General features: G+C 41.6%; 3 protein-coding genes across 3 annotated transcripts in view; 1 reads left to right on the plus strand and 2 right to left on the minus strand.

The window, feature by feature from the left end:
• The window catches only part of ALKBH1 (alkB homolog 1, histone H2A dioxygenase), a gene marked incomplete at both ends in the record, with an annotated part of 36,652 nt that extends 32,773 nt beyond the window's left edge, over window positions 1-3,879 (minus strand). Inside the window, 2 exons of the mRNA XM_080707915.1 lie at window positions 617-725; window positions 3,694-3,879. Of these exons, the coding sequence (XP_080564041.1) occupies window positions 617-725; window positions 3,694-3,879 (295 nt within the window). The remainder of the gene's footprint in view (window positions 1-616; window positions 726-3,693) is intronic.
• A 105-nt stretch (window positions 3,880-3,984) lies between these two features.
• Window positions 3,985-11,111, plus strand: SLIRP (SRA stem-loop interacting RNA binding protein; the record flags this gene model as incomplete). Its single annotated transcript, XM_080708117.1, has 4 exons — window positions 3,985-4,081; window positions 6,431-6,489; window positions 9,674-9,781; window positions 11,040-11,111. The coding sequence occupies 4 exons, from the start codon at window positions 3,985-3,987 to the stop codon at window positions 11,109-11,111; spliced, it is 336 nt and encodes a 111-aa protein (XP_080564243.1).
• A 492-nt stretch (window positions 11,112-11,603) lies between these two features.
• Window positions 11,604-16,874, minus strand: part of SNW1 (SNW domain containing 1) — a gene marked incomplete at both ends in the record, with an annotated part of 30,203 nt that continues 24,932 nt past the window's right edge. Inside the window, 3 exons of the mRNA XM_080707186.1 lie at window positions 11,604-11,802; window positions 11,881-12,044; window positions 15,581-15,698. Coding sequence (XP_080563312.1) covers window positions 11,604-11,802; window positions 11,881-12,044; window positions 15,581-15,698 — 481 coding nt within the window. The remainder of the gene's footprint in view (window positions 11,803-11,880; window positions 12,045-15,580; window positions 15,699-16,874) is intronic.

Here is a 16,874-nt window from a genome sequence, read left to right on the forward strand (position 1 = left end):
CACTAAATTGCTCAGGCTGTCCTTCAACTTTTGATTCTCCAGTCTCATTCTCCTAAGTACTAGGATTATAAGCATGTGCCACCACACTTGGCTTAGGTCTCACTCTTATCTTAATTCTTCTATTTGTAGAGTAAGCTGGTCAAGAGCACTAAATTAAAAATTCTAAATTAGTCTATTAGGAATTTTGATCTAATTACCTATAATTCTCTTTTCAAATATTCTGCCTTGATAGCAACACGTTTTAAGTTGTTGTGCTTTCCCTGAAAGCACAACAACTTAATGTGACTGGAGTGACAAATTATTCTATTTTTAAGGCAGGTCTTCTGGTAGACTAGCAGTTTAGAGTGGTGACTTGAAGCTTACAGCCAATGCCTGTATTTTTTATTTGCTGTGTTGCTTTTTTGCCATAGAAGGCAGGCACTGCTTACTACTGTTCTATCCTTTAGGAATGCTACGTAAATGCACATCTTAGGAAAGTCGTGCTTTAGGATGTGTGTAGAAGTGAAACACCTGTATGTGTTCAGTTCTCTCCTATTTCTATTTGTTTGCTCAAGCTCCTCCTATGAAACTGGCAAAATGGGAGTGACTTCACCTTCTTTGAGGTCGGGGCACTCACCGGGATAGCCTTCAAGTCCGTAGGCTTGCCACTTGCTGACTGGCTGAAGTCCTGCTCTACGCGCATCATGCTCAGCGACTGAGGACAGGTTTAGCTGAGATCTGACCACCTGACAGGAAGGAAACACCACAAGGCAGAAGGCTAAAGCTATTTTATAGGTCAACCCTAGGAGACACAAACCTCCAAAGACATTTCCAGTATGAGGCAAAGCTAAGAGACTTATGTCTGGGATCCTACTCTTAGGTCTACCCGATTCCTAGTCTAGGACTTTTAGATGAGTTACTTAACTTCTCAGAACCAGTTTCTTCACCTATAACATTACAGAGTTATATAAAATATAGGTGGTAAAAGGAAAATTAAAGCAGGCTAGTTTTGGCCTATAAGACTGTCTTTTAGTTGGGTGTGGTGGCACGCATCTGTAATCCCAGTACTTGGGAAGCTGAGACAGGAGGATCACGGTTTGAGATTAGTCTCTGCAACTTAACTATACCCTGTTTCAATATAAAAAGGGCTGGGAGTGTAGCTTGAAGGTAGAATGCCCCTGGATTTAACCCCAGTACTACTTTGCTAAGTGGCTGAGGCTGACCTCAAACCTATAATCTTCCTGCCTCAGCCTTCCAAGTACTAGGATTATAGGCTTGCACTACCACACCTGGCTTTAGTGACCAAACACCTTGTTCATGTCTCCTGTTTGGTGTACTGGAATAACCCACAAAATGTTCTTTACTCTGGTTAGTGCTCTCAATGCTGCTTCTGAGGCACTTGCATATGGTTGGTGTTTTAACAGAGCTATGAGAAACAGTAGGTTGGAGAGGGTAAGAGAATGGAAGAGATCCCTCTAATCAAAAAGAATAAATGTTTCTACAACTCTGGGAACCCTATTTGTGAAAATTACAGTATTTTCTCTTTTAGATAAAATGCTGACACTAGGATTTTTGCTGTTTTTAGTTATTTAGAAATGAAGGATTACAAGCCGATGAAGTTTTCTTTGCACAGAGCATCTTATGGATGATTCAATATATTGGTTAAGAGACCTAATTCAGAGGCTGGGCCAGAGGATCACAGGTACAAAACCAGCCTCAGCAACACGGACCCAATTTCTTCTTTTCTTTTTTTGCAATACTGGTGATTGAACCTAGTTTAGCCCTATTTTGAAACAGGGTCTCACTGAGTTGCGGAGGGCCTCACTAAGTCGCTGAGGCTGGCTGCAGACTTGTGATCCTTCTGTCTCAGCCTCCCAAGTACTGGGATTACAAGTGTGCAGCACTATGCCTAGCCAGTGCAAACTGTGTTGTATTGACAACTCTAAGACCATTTTGAGTAAAAAATGAAGTTTCTGAGAAGCTGAGTTCTAGATAAGTATGGAATTACTACAGCATTCCAATTTTATTGAGAGTTCTAACTATGCTTGGAAGGAGTGCCTTACAGGGACATCCATGGCCAAAACCCAGGGCCAATTAAAGGGCTGCACACCCTCTATTTTAAAGTGATTATAAGGAAAATGTAACTGCATAACTTTTGTGTTTTTCTAGTGGCCACCTTCTCATTGTATCCCCTTTCTTAATCTTCAGGGTTTAGCAGAAATACAGAAGAGTACTTGGAACATATATTTATACACACACATATATACACATCAATGTGTGTGTGTGTGTGTGCGTGTGCGCTCGCGCTGAACTCAGGGGCATTCTACCTCAGAGCTACACCCTCAGCCTCAGAGCTCTACCTTTTAATTTTGAAAGAGGGTCTTTCTAGATTACTGAGAGTACTGCTACCTTGCTGAGGCTGTCCTCAACAGTACAAGTCTACTGTCACATATTCCTAAGTACTATGATTACTGTAGCCTCACCATGCAGATTTATGTCGGTATCCTTCTATAATCTGTTTTTATTTTAAGAAAATAAATTAACTTAGCCAGGTGTGGTGGTGCACGCTTGTAATCCCAGCGCTTGGGAGGCTGAGACTGGAGGATCGCACTGGTTCGAAGCCAGCTTCAGCTACTTAGTGAGGCTCTCAGCAACTTAGTGAAACCCTGTTTCCAAATAAAGTATAAAATATGTCTGGGAGTATAGCCCGGAGGTAGAGAAACCCCTGGGTTTCATCCCAGTACTACAAAAAATAAAGTTAACTTTATGAAGTTACTACTTCAGTCCGTAAACTGATTTACTTAAAAAATATAAGTTTGGAATCCTCGATAACCTCTTTGTAAAAGGCCCAGAGAAGTCAGTGACTACTAGTCTTATGCACAAAGGCTTAACTAACAAAGTCGGATCCCTCTGAGTTTGGGATCACATGGTAGATTTTTTTTTAAAGCTTCAAAGTGTCACCCTAACGTCTATAAAGACTTTTTTTGTGTGTGTGTGTGTGGTACTGGGCTTCCTGGAAGCCTTCTACCTCCGGGCTACACTCCCAGACCTATTTTTACATTTTTATTTGGAAACAGGGTCTCCTAAGCCAGTGCACGCAGCTGGCTTCGAACCTGCGCGATCCTCCTGTCTCTGCCTCCCAAGCGCGGGGATTACAAGCGTACGCCACCACGCCCGGCTCTATAAAGACTTTCTACAGAATCTTATACAAAATAAAGTAGAACTACAAGTGGAAGAACGAAATAAACACCAATTTCCAGGCTTTTCTAACACCGGTGGGCGGGGAGAACCAAGGCGTGAAGAAACCCGCAAGCTAGCGTTGCTTTAACGCCAAAAGGTGACCGCTGGTGGGCAGTTGTACTCCGCCCCCGAGGATGGGATCGCTCAAAAATGATCCGCCTGGAAGCAAAGACCGGCGAGGAAGCCTCTTCAAGAAGCGAGGCGAGCCTCACTTGGTGGCCGCAAGCCTCTCTTGTCAGTACTTGGGAGGCCGAGACAGGAAGATCGCAGGTTCGATGGCAGCCTCTGCACCGTAGCGAGAGTATCAGCAACCTTGCAAGACTCTGGTTCAGAACAACAACAACAACAACAAAACAACAACAACAACAAATGGAGCTCGGAGGCTGAATGACTCTGGTTCCAATCCCCAGTAGCACAAGTGGAAAAAAAAAAGGAGCGAGCGAGGCGATGGGGAGCCGGCGCTGCTCTCCGTACCTTGTGGCCGCTGTCGCCCGGGCCGCCGCGGGCTGCGTGGGCCGCGGAGAAGTCGATGACGCCGCCCAGGTCCGCGGTCCCGGGCCGGCACTGTCGGTAGAAGCGGAAAAGTTTCCGAAAAGCGTCCTCCCCGGGCTCTGCTGCCAGAGTCACCACGGAACCCACGGCCGTCGCCATCTTCCCCATCTCGCGGGCCCGGCCTCTCCGACCCGGAAGCAGATGCCCTTGGGGCGAATCCGGGAAGCTCTTCCGGGTCGCGACCTCAGGTCGCCGAGGTTTTCGGGTCTAAACATGGCAGCCTCTGCGGTGAGGAGCGCCATGGCGCTGCGGACGAGTAGCGGCCGGCCCATTGCTTTTGTCAGAAAAATTCCGTGGACCGCTGCGGCCAGTGAGTGATGGAGACGTGGGAGGGCCGGGGCGTTCAGATCCGAGCCGCCTCAAAACCTGCCTGGTGCCGAGCACGAGTCCGCCTGGGGGCCAGGTTTGCACCCGACCAAGGCAGTGCACAGAAATTTTGTTTGTAATTGACTTTTTAGGGATGCCCTCTGAGTTTTTAAGCCACAAACTCACGGCCTCCTGTAAATTGTGATTTGGTGGAAGGGTGTATTATTGTTTGGTAACTTTGAGATAATACAAGTTATAAGGGATGGAACCCAGGGGCATTCTACTTCCGAGCTACATCCCTAGCCCTGTTTTTTATTCTTTATTTTGAAACAAGGTCTCATTAAGCTGCAGAGGGCCTCACTAAGTAGCTGAGGCTGTCAGCAAACCGGGAACCTCCGATCCTCAGGCGAATGCTGGGATTACAAGTGTGCGCCACCACGCTGGTTTAGAAGGGACTGTTTGTGTGTGTGTGTGTGGGGGGGTCTGGGGATGGAACCCAGGGGCATTCAATCTCCGAGCTACACCCCCTGCCCAATTTTTTATTCTTTATTTTGAAACCGAGTCTCACTGAGTTGCAGAGGACCTCACTAAGTACCTGAGGCTGTCCGCGAACCGCGATCCTCCAGGTCTCAGCCTCCCGAATGCTGGGATTACAAGCGTGCGCCACCACGCCCGGTTTAGAAGGGACTATTTTGACTGCAGTGTGCAGTTTGGATTCAAGGTGGCAAGAGTATAGTGATACAAAAGATAATTGGTAAAAGTGGAGGGGTCAGATCCACTTATTTTCAAATATAAAATAAACGGAGTTTTTCTTGATGGTTGGAAGAGGGTACGGAATGAGGAACTGAACGATTTCGAGATTTTTAGCATTGATGAACAGCCTGGCTGGTATTAGGAGGAGGAGGAGGCCAAGCGAAGTGAAGTAGGCATGTGTTGAGTTTGAGCTTTTGAGGTTTCCGTCAGGCAATTGGATAGAGGTTGTACGTTGTGATTGAGAAAAGGACTCTGCCAGACTGTCCGCTTAGAATTCTAGCTCGCTCATTTAATAATTATGTATAACCAGGATACCTGAAGTTAACAGAGGAAAGGGCTCATAACTGTGCCTCAATTTAATAATTAAAAATGGGGTCGCCAGGCGTGGTGGTGCACGCTTGTAATCCCCGTGCTTGGGAGGCTGAGACAGGAGGATCGCACAGGTTCAAAGCCAGCCCCAGCCACTTAGGCTCTCAGCAATTTAGTGAGACCCTGTTTCCAAATAAAATATAAAATGGGTCTGGGAGTATAGTCCGGAAGTAGAAAAGCCCCTGGGTTCCACCCCCAGTACCACAAAAAAAAAAAAAAAAAAAAAAAAAAAACTAAGAATAAAAAATAGAAGCCAGGTGTGGTGGCGCATATTTGTAATCCCAGCATTTGGGAGGTTGAGATAGGAAGATCTTGGTTCACAGACAGCCGCAGCTACTTAGTGAAATTCTTTGCAACTCAGTGTGACCCTGTTTCAAAATAAAAAATAAAAAAATTAGGGCCGGAGTGTAGCTCGAAAGGTAGAACGCCCCTGAGTTCCAACCCCAGTACCACCAAAAAAAAAAAAAAAAAAAAAAAAAATAGGGTTGGAGGTGTAGCTTGGAAGTAGAATGGCCCTGGGTTCAACCCTCAGTACCTAAAACAAAAACAAAACAAAACAAAAAAAGCTGGGCGCTTGTAATCCCCACGCTTGGGAGGCTGAGACAGGAGGATCGCACAGGTTCGAAGCCAGCCTCAACTACTTAGTGAGGCTCTCAACAACTTAGTGAGACCCTGTTTCCAAATAAAATATAAAATAGGTCTGGGAGTATAGTCCGGAGGTAGAAAGCCTCTGGGTTCCACTCCCAGTACCACCAAAAAAAAAAAAAATAATAAAAATGGGGTCAATAATACTTACCTCCAAGCTCGTAGAGAGGATTAATTTTTATACTGAAACATCTTAGATTTGTCTAGTATTATGTTATGTGAGTTCCTAATCTTACCAATTGGTTGACCAACCATTAAAGTCCATTAGAAATTGAGCCTCTGAGTCAGGGCGTGGTGGCACACACTTGTAATTCCAGTACTTAAGAGGCTGAGACCGGGTCGCAGGTTCATGGCCAGCCTCAGCTACTTAGTGAGGCCCTCTGAAATTTAGTGAGACCTTATTTTCAAAAATAAACAATATAAAATAGGGCTGGGGGTGCAGCTCAGAGGTAGAATGCCCCTGAGTTCAACCCTCAGTATCACACACACAAAAAGCCTCTGATTTGTTGACCCCTTTTGTTTTTTATCTACAATCTAGGATAAATATACAAATTATACTAACGACATTTTTTCTCCCTTTGTACAGGTGAGCTAAGAGAACACTTTGCTCAGTTTGGTCATATACGAAAATGCACTTTACCTTTTGTAAGTATTATCTTTTTTTTTTTTTTTTTGCAAGTCTGGGGATGGAACCCAGGGGCATTGGACCTCTGAGCTACATCCCCTGTCCTATTTTTTATTCTTTATTTTGAAACAGGGTCTCATTAAGTTGCAGAGGGCCTAAGTAGCTGAGGCTGTCTGCAAACCATGATCCTCTGGTCTCAGCCTCCCAAATGCCTGGCCTGTAAGTGTTATCTTTAAAAAATCTACTAAGGGCTGGAGGTATAACTGAGTGATGAGGGCGTGGGTGTTACTGATTAAAACAAAACCCTAAGTCAGGTATGGTAGCACACACTTGTAATCCCAGTACTTGGGAGGCTGAGATTGGAGGGTTCCAGGTTTGTGGCTAGCCTCAGCAACTTAGTAAGACCCTCCACAACTTAGTGAAACCCTGTTTCACAATAAAAAATAAGATAGTGCTGAGGGTGTAGCTCAGAGGTAGAAAGTCCCTGCGTTCAATTCCCAGTACTGAAAACAACAAAAAGCTACCACAAACTTAACACACACACATGTGATGTCACAGCTGTGTACCAGCTCTGCCACTCCTCTGCTCAGGATTGCACTTGACTGTAGTCCAGGAGTCAGTTGATCCTGCATCTTTATAGTCTCAAATGCAGAGGACTTCCGAGCTCCCTGACATTGTAGACAATTCATCTTTCAGCAGTAGGGCTGAGGTCCATGTTTTCTTTTTGTATATATTCTTTTTTCTTTTTTGCATTACTAGCAACTGAACCTCAGGTCTTGGGCATGCTGGTTAAGTGCTCTACCGTTGAGCTGTATCCCCAGTCCTGAAGCGCCTGTTGGTTTGTATATGGTAGCTAATGTAGCTCCCAAGGACTCTCTGCAATTCCTTGTCACCTGACTTTTCTGTAGTCTGTTTTATAACATGTCCACTTGCTTCTTCAAAGCCAGCAAGGGAGTTTCTCCAGTTTGCCAAGATAGAGGCCTATATATAATTTAATCACAGGGAGAATGCCTTGCCATGTGGTCCAGTCAAGGAGTGGTATCCCACCACCTTTACCATTTTCTTTTGGCTAGAAGCAAATTACAGGTCGTATCCTTATTCAAAAGGTGATTGTACAAGATACAACATGGTATTCATGGAATATATGGGGCCATAGTGGAGTATAATTTTGCTTTAGGAATAATTGGCTGGCAGAGTATTTTATCCTTGTCATCTAGTACTTATACATTTACATATATATTTATTTGTGGTACTGGGGATTAAACCCAGGGGCATTCTACTTTTGAACCATACCCTCAGCCCTATTTTTTATTCTTTATTTTGAAAACAGAGTCTAAGTTGGAGAGGGCCGAGTAGGTAAGGCTCACTAAGTAGCTGAGTCTGATTTCAAACCTGTGATCCCCCTGTCCCAGCCTTCCAAGTATTGGGACTACAGGCATGTGCCCACGCTCAGCTCTATATATTTATTTTTAATGGGGATTGAACCTAAGGCCATTCTACCTCTGAGCAACTTGCACCCCAGCCTTATTTTTATTGAAAGAGGGATCTTGTTTAATTGCTGAGGCTGGCTTCAGATCTGCAATCCCGTCTCAGTACTGGGATTACAGATGTGCACTATACTCGGCTTCAATATTTTTATATTAAGTACATTTTTTTCATGAAAGTCTAGAAATCAATCTATAAATTTGTTCTGCTTTCTCCCGGACTGTATCTGTGTGCTTTTCAGTCTGAGTTTACACATACTTCCTTAAACTTCCTCACTTCACTGAAATGGCTTTGTGGTAGAAGTATAATGTAAAAGCATTTAAATTTTTAACATTTGGTTTAATGTTACTTGACTTCCAAGAATGTAACAGATTATTCTTATATAGTGTGGTGAAAGTGTAGGGAAACTGGCACTCAAGTGGTTGAGAAGTTTAACTGGTACTTTGAGTTCTTAAGTATAGTTGGCAAAATGTCAAAATTAAGAATTTACATTTGATTTAGCAATGCCATTTCTAGGAATTTAGCCTACAGAAATGTATGTTCAATAATGTCCAAAGCAGCATTGTTCAGTATCAGATAACTGTCTAAAACATAAAAGCTCATTAGTGCCACTGAATAGATAATAAATTAATACAATGAAATTATATATTGATTGTAAGTTTTATATTGATTAAAAGAATGAAACACATATGTTTTAGATATGAAAGCTTTCTGTAAGTTTAAAACTAAAAAATTTTTTTTTGGCACTGGGGATTTGAGCCCAAAACGAGATTGAATGATAAACACTTTGCCTTTTGCACATGGGAAATTAGCAAAATGCATGTAAGTGTAAATATTTTAATTACCTTTTTTGTCTTTCATTAGAAACACATGATAATGGTGGTGGTGAGGTTGCTATTCTCAGAAATGAATGGCTGGGTGCAACTAGGTTTTAAGGCCTAAGTTTTTAGGTCCTAGGAGTTTAGGGGTTAGAAACAGAATGCTTTCGTGGTCAGTTTCCTTTGGGTCTGAGGTTGGTGTGTTCTGCATCAAGAATAATAGCCAGGCCTGGTGGTGCACACTTGTAATCCAGTACTTGGGAGGCCGAGTCAGGAGGATCACAGATTTGAAGCCAGACTCAGCAACTTAGCAAGGCCCTTGGCAACTTAGACCCTTTTTGAAAATAAATAAAATCAGCCAGGTGTGGTGGCACATACTTACTGTAATCCCAGCATTTGGGAGGCTGAGGCAGGGACTAAGGTTTGCAGACAGCCTCAGCTACTGCTTAGTGAGGCCCTTTGCAACTCAGTGAGTCCTTATTTCAAAATAAAGAATAAAAAAGTAGGGCTGGGTGTAACTCAGAGGTAGAATGCCCTTGGGTCCATCTCCAATATTACAAAAATAAAAAAAAGAAAATCAGATTGGGAATATAATTTGGAAATAAAACTTGGAAGGTGGAATGCCTACTAGGTTCAATCCCCAGCACCCTCCTACCCCCCCCCCAAAAAAAAAAAAACCCAGAAATCTCATCTATTTCTATTCTAGCGCCACAGGAAAAGTAGAATGTTAATACTCAGATTGAGCCTTTGGCAACTGGAGGACTACGTATGTACTAAAGCAAGGTTATTGACATTTACTAATGTCTGTATCTTGATAAATGAAAAGTTGATGGTTTGTTTTGGAGCTTATGGAAACTTCAAGTTCATAATCTTTCCCTTTATTATATTTTGCATTTTTTAGGACAAAGAGACTGGCTTTCACAGAGGTTTTGGTTGGATTCAATTTTCTTCTGAAGAAGAACTTCAGAATGCAGTACAACAGGAAAATCATATTATTGATGGAGTTAAGGTAAATCTTATGTACCTTGAGCTTTCCCTGTATTACTTAAATAGGTCAAAAATCTGGAATGACTGGGATTTGGGGAAATTTATGCCTGACCTTTTTTTTTATTTTTTATTTTTTTGGTGGTACTGAGGATGGAACCCAGGGGACTTCTTCCTCCCGGCTAGGCTCCCAGTCTTGTTTTATATTTTATTTGGAAACAATGTCTCGCTAAGTTGTTGAGAGCCTCACTGAGTAGCTGAGGCTGGCTTACAAGCGTGTGCCACCACCCCAAGCTTATGCCTGACTTCTTTAATGCTTGCTAAGAGTGGTGGCAATAGAGTGCCTAGTTCTAAAAAGGATGGGGAGGGAGGTACATGAAGACTTTTTAAATTATAGGTGCTGGGGATAGAACCCAGGGTCTTCCACATGCTAATAAGCATGCACTCCACCACTGAATACACTTCCAGTGGGTCAAGGTATATATAACACAGAACAGCAGAAACGGAAGTTCAAGCCAGGCAAACTTAAGGTTCAAATCCTGGATTCCCTACTAACTATATGTTAGTGGACCAAATTGATTTATATTTTTTTTTTGTGTGTGTGTGGTACTGGGGGTGGAACCCAGGGGCTTTTCTACCTCTGGGCTATACTCTCAGACCTATTTTATAGTTTCTTTAAAAACAGGGTCTCACTAAGTTGCTGAGTGCCTCACTTAGTAACTGAGGCTAGCTTCAAACCTTCGTGATTCTCCTGTCTCAGCCTCCCAAGTGCTGGGATTACAAGCATGTGCCCCCACACCCGGCTCAAAGTTGATTTATAATTTCTAATTGAAGTTCAGGAGTCTTAAGGAAAACAAGGAATAAGTGCTTGAGTCAGAGCTGCTGAGTCCCTAATAAGGAATTACTATAAAGTAAATTTTTTTGGCATAGTGGCACATACCTGAAATCCTAGTATTTGGAAAGTGAAGAGAGGATTGTGATTGCCTCAGCAATTTAGCCACACCCTCAGCAACCTAGCAAGACCCCATTTCAAAATAAAAAAGAGCCGGAGTTGTATCTTGGAGGTTCCAGGACAACCTAAGGAACTTAGTGAAACTCTCAGCAACCTTTGGAGATGCTGTTTTCAAACAACAAAAAAACCAGATGGGCGTATAGCTCAGAGGTAGAATGCCTCTGGGTTCAATCACCAGTACATCTCTTGCCCCACAAACAGTGGTAAAATCCAGTATTAGTGTTTTTACAAACATTGCTTTTGCTGACATTGCTAATTTGTTTTTTTTCAGCTCCACGTTCAAGCCCAAAAACCAAAAATTTTGCATAGTGATCAAACATCTGATGAAGATAAAGATATCTGAGATTAACTGTGGATTAAAAAAAAAGCCACTAACTAGAACTTTGTCTAAATGTTTTTATTTGAAAGGAATAGCTGCACTAAGCAAGACCTTACCCCACTCCAAAGTAAAATATCACAATAGGGGCCAAATTCATTTGGTAGCACAGTTCCAGTATGTGAACATTCTCCTACTCATGGTTGGGGTAATTTTATTCACTAACAGCTGTTTTTATACAAAATATTACCCCAGACTACTAGTGTCACACAAAAGGAAGTGGTCTTAAATCCGTGCATTCTATAAATGCCAAAAGGTGTGAAAAGCATAAACACAACCCACTCTTTTAAAAAAACTACATAATCCAAAGTAGAATTTTCAATCCCCCCATTTCCTATAATAAAAAGTAGCACTGGGACCTGGTGCCCAGGTTTGGTTTTATCCTGACCATTTACAAAGTGTCCCCATGACTTGCATCATTGGAGTTCTGATAACAGTTCATTTCTAGAAGAGGAGTGCCTACTCCTTCCTTCTCTTCTTGCCTTCATGCTCATGTTCCTTGGGGCGGCTGCTATCTGATGGTCTTTTAGAGCCACCGTGCTGTTTGGCTTCTTCTAAAAATTTGTCCAAACCAAAAGGATCTTCCTCAAACTGGACTGGTCCTTCTCGGCCCCTCTGTCTGCGGTCTGAACCAGAAAACTCCTTGTCAGGAACAAATCTAGGAAAAAAGAGAAGGGACTGTGAACTACTTTTGTTTCACAGGTATAAACAATGAAACAATTGTCTGCCTTGGTACCTGTTGGTCTTTATTCTGGCTTCTAGGTCATCACCATACATGTCTTTGTCGAGATTTTTACTGGGCCTATAAATACTTTGGGCCATATCTTTACCACCTCTCCAGGCTTGATCATAAACATTATAAATTTCATCTTCTCCACCTGCAAATCCACTGTCCATTCCCTGTGGGAAAAACATGACATTGAGCAAAAATAATACAATATTAAAAGTTGACTGACTATTCATTTGAAGAATGAATACCTGCTCATGTGTAGCTCACATTTAAAAAAATCTAAACTGCAAGTTTTAAAGAGGTTTTCATTAAAAAATTCACAAAGTGTAACCAGGTATGGTGGTGCACACTTGTAATCCCAGCATTTGGGAGGCTGAGATTAGGATCACAACTTCATTGCCAGCCTCAGTTACTTAGGCCATACACAACTCAATGAGACTCTGTGTCAAAGAATAAAAAATAGGCCTTGGAGGTAGAATGCCTCTGGGTTCCATGCTCAGTACAGGAAAAATAAAGTGCATAAACTTTTGTTCATACCATGTTTAGGTACTTACTGAGTAACTTAGATTAATAAGGTACTCAAGTTTAACTACATTGATAAAACAGTCATTATTAAAACGGTGATGTAAGTAAGGGGATAAACAGGTATTTATTTCAATTTGTATGCTGATATGGAGAGATGAAAGAGCAGTAAAAATACTTTTCTAATGCCATTTAGTTTAAGAAATGCTAAACTTGGCATAGTAATGCATGCTTTAAATCTCTACTTGGAAGGCTGAGACAGGAGGACCACAGGTTCATGGCCAGCCTCAGCAACTTATACCCTCTGTTTCCATATAAAAAAAAATAAAATATGGCTGGGGTGTACTGAGGAGGTACACTGCCCCTGGGTTCAATCCAGGGTACCAAAAAAAAAAAAAAAACCCAGAAATCAAGATCCAAGCTTGAATCTTTCGTGTGTGTGTGTGCGTGCGCGCACTAGGGGGTATAACCCAGGGGGTTTCTACACCCCAGCCCTATTTTATAATTTATTTGGAAACAGGGTCTATGTTCTGAGAGCCTAAGTAGCTGAGGCTGGCTTTGAACCTGTGTGATCCTCCTGTCTCAGCTTCCTAAGCGCTGGAATTACAAGTGTCTGCCACCATGCTGGGCGCTTCAAGTTTGAATCTTAATCCCATTAGTTTCTAGCTAAACCCCCAGCCTCAATTTCCTTATCTATAAAATAGAGACAAGCCAGGTGTGGTGGCACATACATTGCAGACAGCCTCAGCTACTTAAAGGTGAGGCCCTTCACAATTCAGTGAGATCCTGTTTCAAAAATGCAAAGACTGAAGAATAGGGCTGGGGGTGTAGTTTGGAGGTACAATGCCCTTGGGTTCCATCCCTAGTACCGAAGGGGGTGGGGAGAAAGAAGTAACTGTATGACTTCATAGTGGGCTTTTACTTTTCTTGTTGATAATACGGATTGAATCCATGTCTTCTTTATTTATTTATTTTTTGGTGGTACTGTGGTTTCTGTAAACCCTTCTACCTCCAGGATACACTCCCAGACCTATTTTATATTTTTATTTGGAAACAGGGTCTCTTAAGCCAGTGAGGCTGGCTTTGAACCTGTGTAATTCTCCTGTCTCCGCCTCCCAAGTGCAAGGATTACAAGCGTGTACCACGCCTGGTGAATCCAGGTCTTAAAACATGTCATGCAAGTGCTATACCTATATTCTTGGTCCCTTTTGAGACAGGGTATCCCTAAATCGCTCAGGCTGGCCTTGAATTTATGATCCTCTGCCTTACTTTCCCAAGTGGCTAGGGATATGGGTGTGTAATACCCACTTCTGGTTCACAGTTTTTTGTTTCTGTTTTTTTAAGAATTGAGATAATTTTAAGTAAAAGACTTAAAACAATACAAAGTGTACTTTTAAATCTTTCTAAAACCTCCAAGTTATAACTAACTTTCTCATTCTATATCCTAGTAGAACACTTCTATATTCATACCCCTCCCCACTTTTTGCAGTACTTGGCCTTGTATCCTGGCCCTCGCACATGCTACGCAAGTGTTCTACCACTGAGGTACACCCCCAGCTTATTTTTTAATTGTATTTTCAGGCAGGGACTTGCTCAACTGCCCAGGTGGGTCTCAAACTTGCAATCTGCCTCAGCCTCCTGAGTAGCTGGGATCACATACTTGGGCCACCTATCTTACACACACACACACACACACACACACACACACACACACACACACACACACCTGTCTTCTCTAGTAGACTATGGTAGAGGACAAAGATTTATCGATCTTTGATTTCACTGACATATATAATGTTGATTATGTGAATAAAAAAAAAAGTGGGGTGGGTGTGGCTCAGAGGTAGATCATTTGCTTACTAGGCATGAGGCCCTGGGTTCAATCTCTAGCATCACAAAACAGAAACAAAGGGTACTGGTTGGTTAATAACAACCAATGCTAGAAATCAAATTTACTTATTTATTTTTTATTTTTATTTTTTGGTGGTACTGAGGATGGAACCTAGGGGCTTTTCTACCTTTGGGCTATACTCCCAGACCTATTTTATACTTTATTTGGAAACAGTCTCAGTAAGTTGCTGAGAGCCTTACTCAGTAGCTGAGGCTGGCTTCGAACCTGTGTGATCCTCCTGTCTCAGCCTCCCAAGTGCTGGGATTACAAGCGTGCGCCACCACGCCCCGCAAAATCAAATTTCTTAACAACTGGCTTATACTTTAATCCAGTTTTCAAGCTCTGTTTATTTTAAAGATGTAAAGTTTCAATGTAGCATTAAAAAAAATCCAAGAGACCTACCAAGAAATAACCCAACTAGGACACTGGCCTTATTTTAGAAACAGAAGAGGACACACCAGAATCAAGTTTTATCACCTACTTTCTTTCATTTTCTACTATAATTTCAAATTGTATCCAAGCTTAAGAGGTCACAATCAGAAGCATTTAGTTTCCTCTTGTTCTTTAAAGAGTAACAAGTGTGATAACACAGTGCATTCAGGCCTGAGGTTCATGGACAGCCTCAGCTACTTAGCAAAGCCCTTCGCTGCCCCAAGTTTGATCCCAGTACAAAAAAAAAAAAAAAAAAAAAAAAAAGAGTAACAACAAGCCTGGCATGGTGGCTCAAGTTTGTAATCCCAGTACTTGAGTACTTGGGAGGCTGAGACAGGAGGATTGCAGGTTCAAGGACAGCATCAGCAAGGAGTGAGACTCTAATCAACCTACTGAGATCCAAATAAAAATAAAACAGGGCTGGGGGTGTGGCTTGGAAGTACAATGCCCCTGGGTTTCATCCCTAGGAAACCCACCCCCAAAAAAAGAAAGAAAAAAAAGTAACAATTACCAATTGCTGTACTTAGTAGTGCATGCCTATACTCCCAGCTCCTATGAGACTGAGAACAGGAGGATCACATGTTCATGGCTGGCTTAAGCAACTTAGTGAGACCCTGTTTCAAAATGAAATAAGGCTGGGGGTGTAGCTCAGGGCTAGAACACCAATATCCAGTACCAAAAATACATAAAAAGCATCATACTAGCTTAGCATACCTCTGGTGATGAGAAGGAGCTAAGATATATAGCAACTCAGTGAGACCTGTTTCATAATAATCAAATCTAAGATATGTAAATTTTCTTTTCATTGATGATAACGTTCACATCAAACCAAAAGATATGTTGTTCCTAAACTCTTCATACCTTGGATTGGTTGAAGAGCCTTTGGTCATACTGAACTTCATTGGAAGCCCGAGGATTGGGAACACCAAGAGCAATGACTTCACTGATATCTCGGTTTTCATTTCTCTGCAGTTTTGACCTATTTGAAATAAATATAATTAAATGAGCACTCTTTACAGACTAGTGGAATATATCAACTTAAAAACAACCAATCTCAGACGCAAAGGAAATGAATATGCCACGTTTTTATCTTGTGAACATATATTCCCTGATTATGCATGATCGGGGTGGCAGCTCTTACAGATTTCAGATACATGATTAGAGGAGGTAGAGTTCTACAATTAGGAATCTCTACTAGACTGGTTCTTGACATGGATTCTTTAATATAAGCAATCACCATAAAACCAAGCTAAGATACAAAATTGCTATGGTCTATATTTGCTATTATATAAGAGTTAAGAAAGTAGATGCTAATTGATACATCACATCAATCATTTTCAATAAACTAGAATCATATCTTTTACCTCTAGTAATTTTATCCTATTAGAATTTTAAGAAAACATGTCAATGACTAGATTACTCTGTAAGACTTTCAACATTCAGCTTAATTTCTCTACTGTTTTAGTATGTGTAGTCCTCATCAGAATGAAACCATGGTAACTGTTATCCTTGTTTTACTAGAAGTGTAAGTCTTAAAATGATTTCTATAGACAATTTGATTTTCATCCAATCACAAATTTATAGCTTTTCTATGTTATCAATTCTAACGGCAACTTTACTGGTTTTAAGGACCAAATTTATCTAAAGAGTCATTTTAGTTTTTACAGCTTAGTAAGTATGAATCGTCATTAATTGAATACTTTGATCTATACCACTCCTGAGTATCTAAAGGGCCTGAAATCAGAAAATCATAGTAATATATGCATATCCATAATTATAGCAGCACAATTCATAATAGCCAAATTATGGAACCAAGCTAGGTGTCTATCAGCAGATAAATGGATTTCAAAGTTATGGGATATAACACAATGGAATTCTACTCAGCAGTAAAGAAGAACAAAATTATGTCATTTGTAGGAAAATGGATGGACCCAGAGAACATTGTGTTAAGTGAGATTAGCCAGTCACAGAAAGTGAAGGGTCATTTGTTTTCTCTAACATACAGAAGCTAGGGAGCAACCAGGATACCAGACAGGCTTCAGAGAATGAAGGGGAAACTCCAGTGAAGCCAGGGAGGTGGTCTAGGTGAAGGGGTTGGGGGAGAGGAAGGACCAGTGAAGGAATCACTTTCACCAACATATACATATCTGAGAAT

The sequence above is a fragment of the Muscardinus avellanarius genome (assembly GCF_963383645.1).
Source record: "Muscardinus avellanarius genome assembly, chromosome: 12".
NCBI lineage: Eukaryota > Metazoa > Chordata > Mammalia > Rodentia > Gliridae > Muscardinus > Muscardinus avellanarius.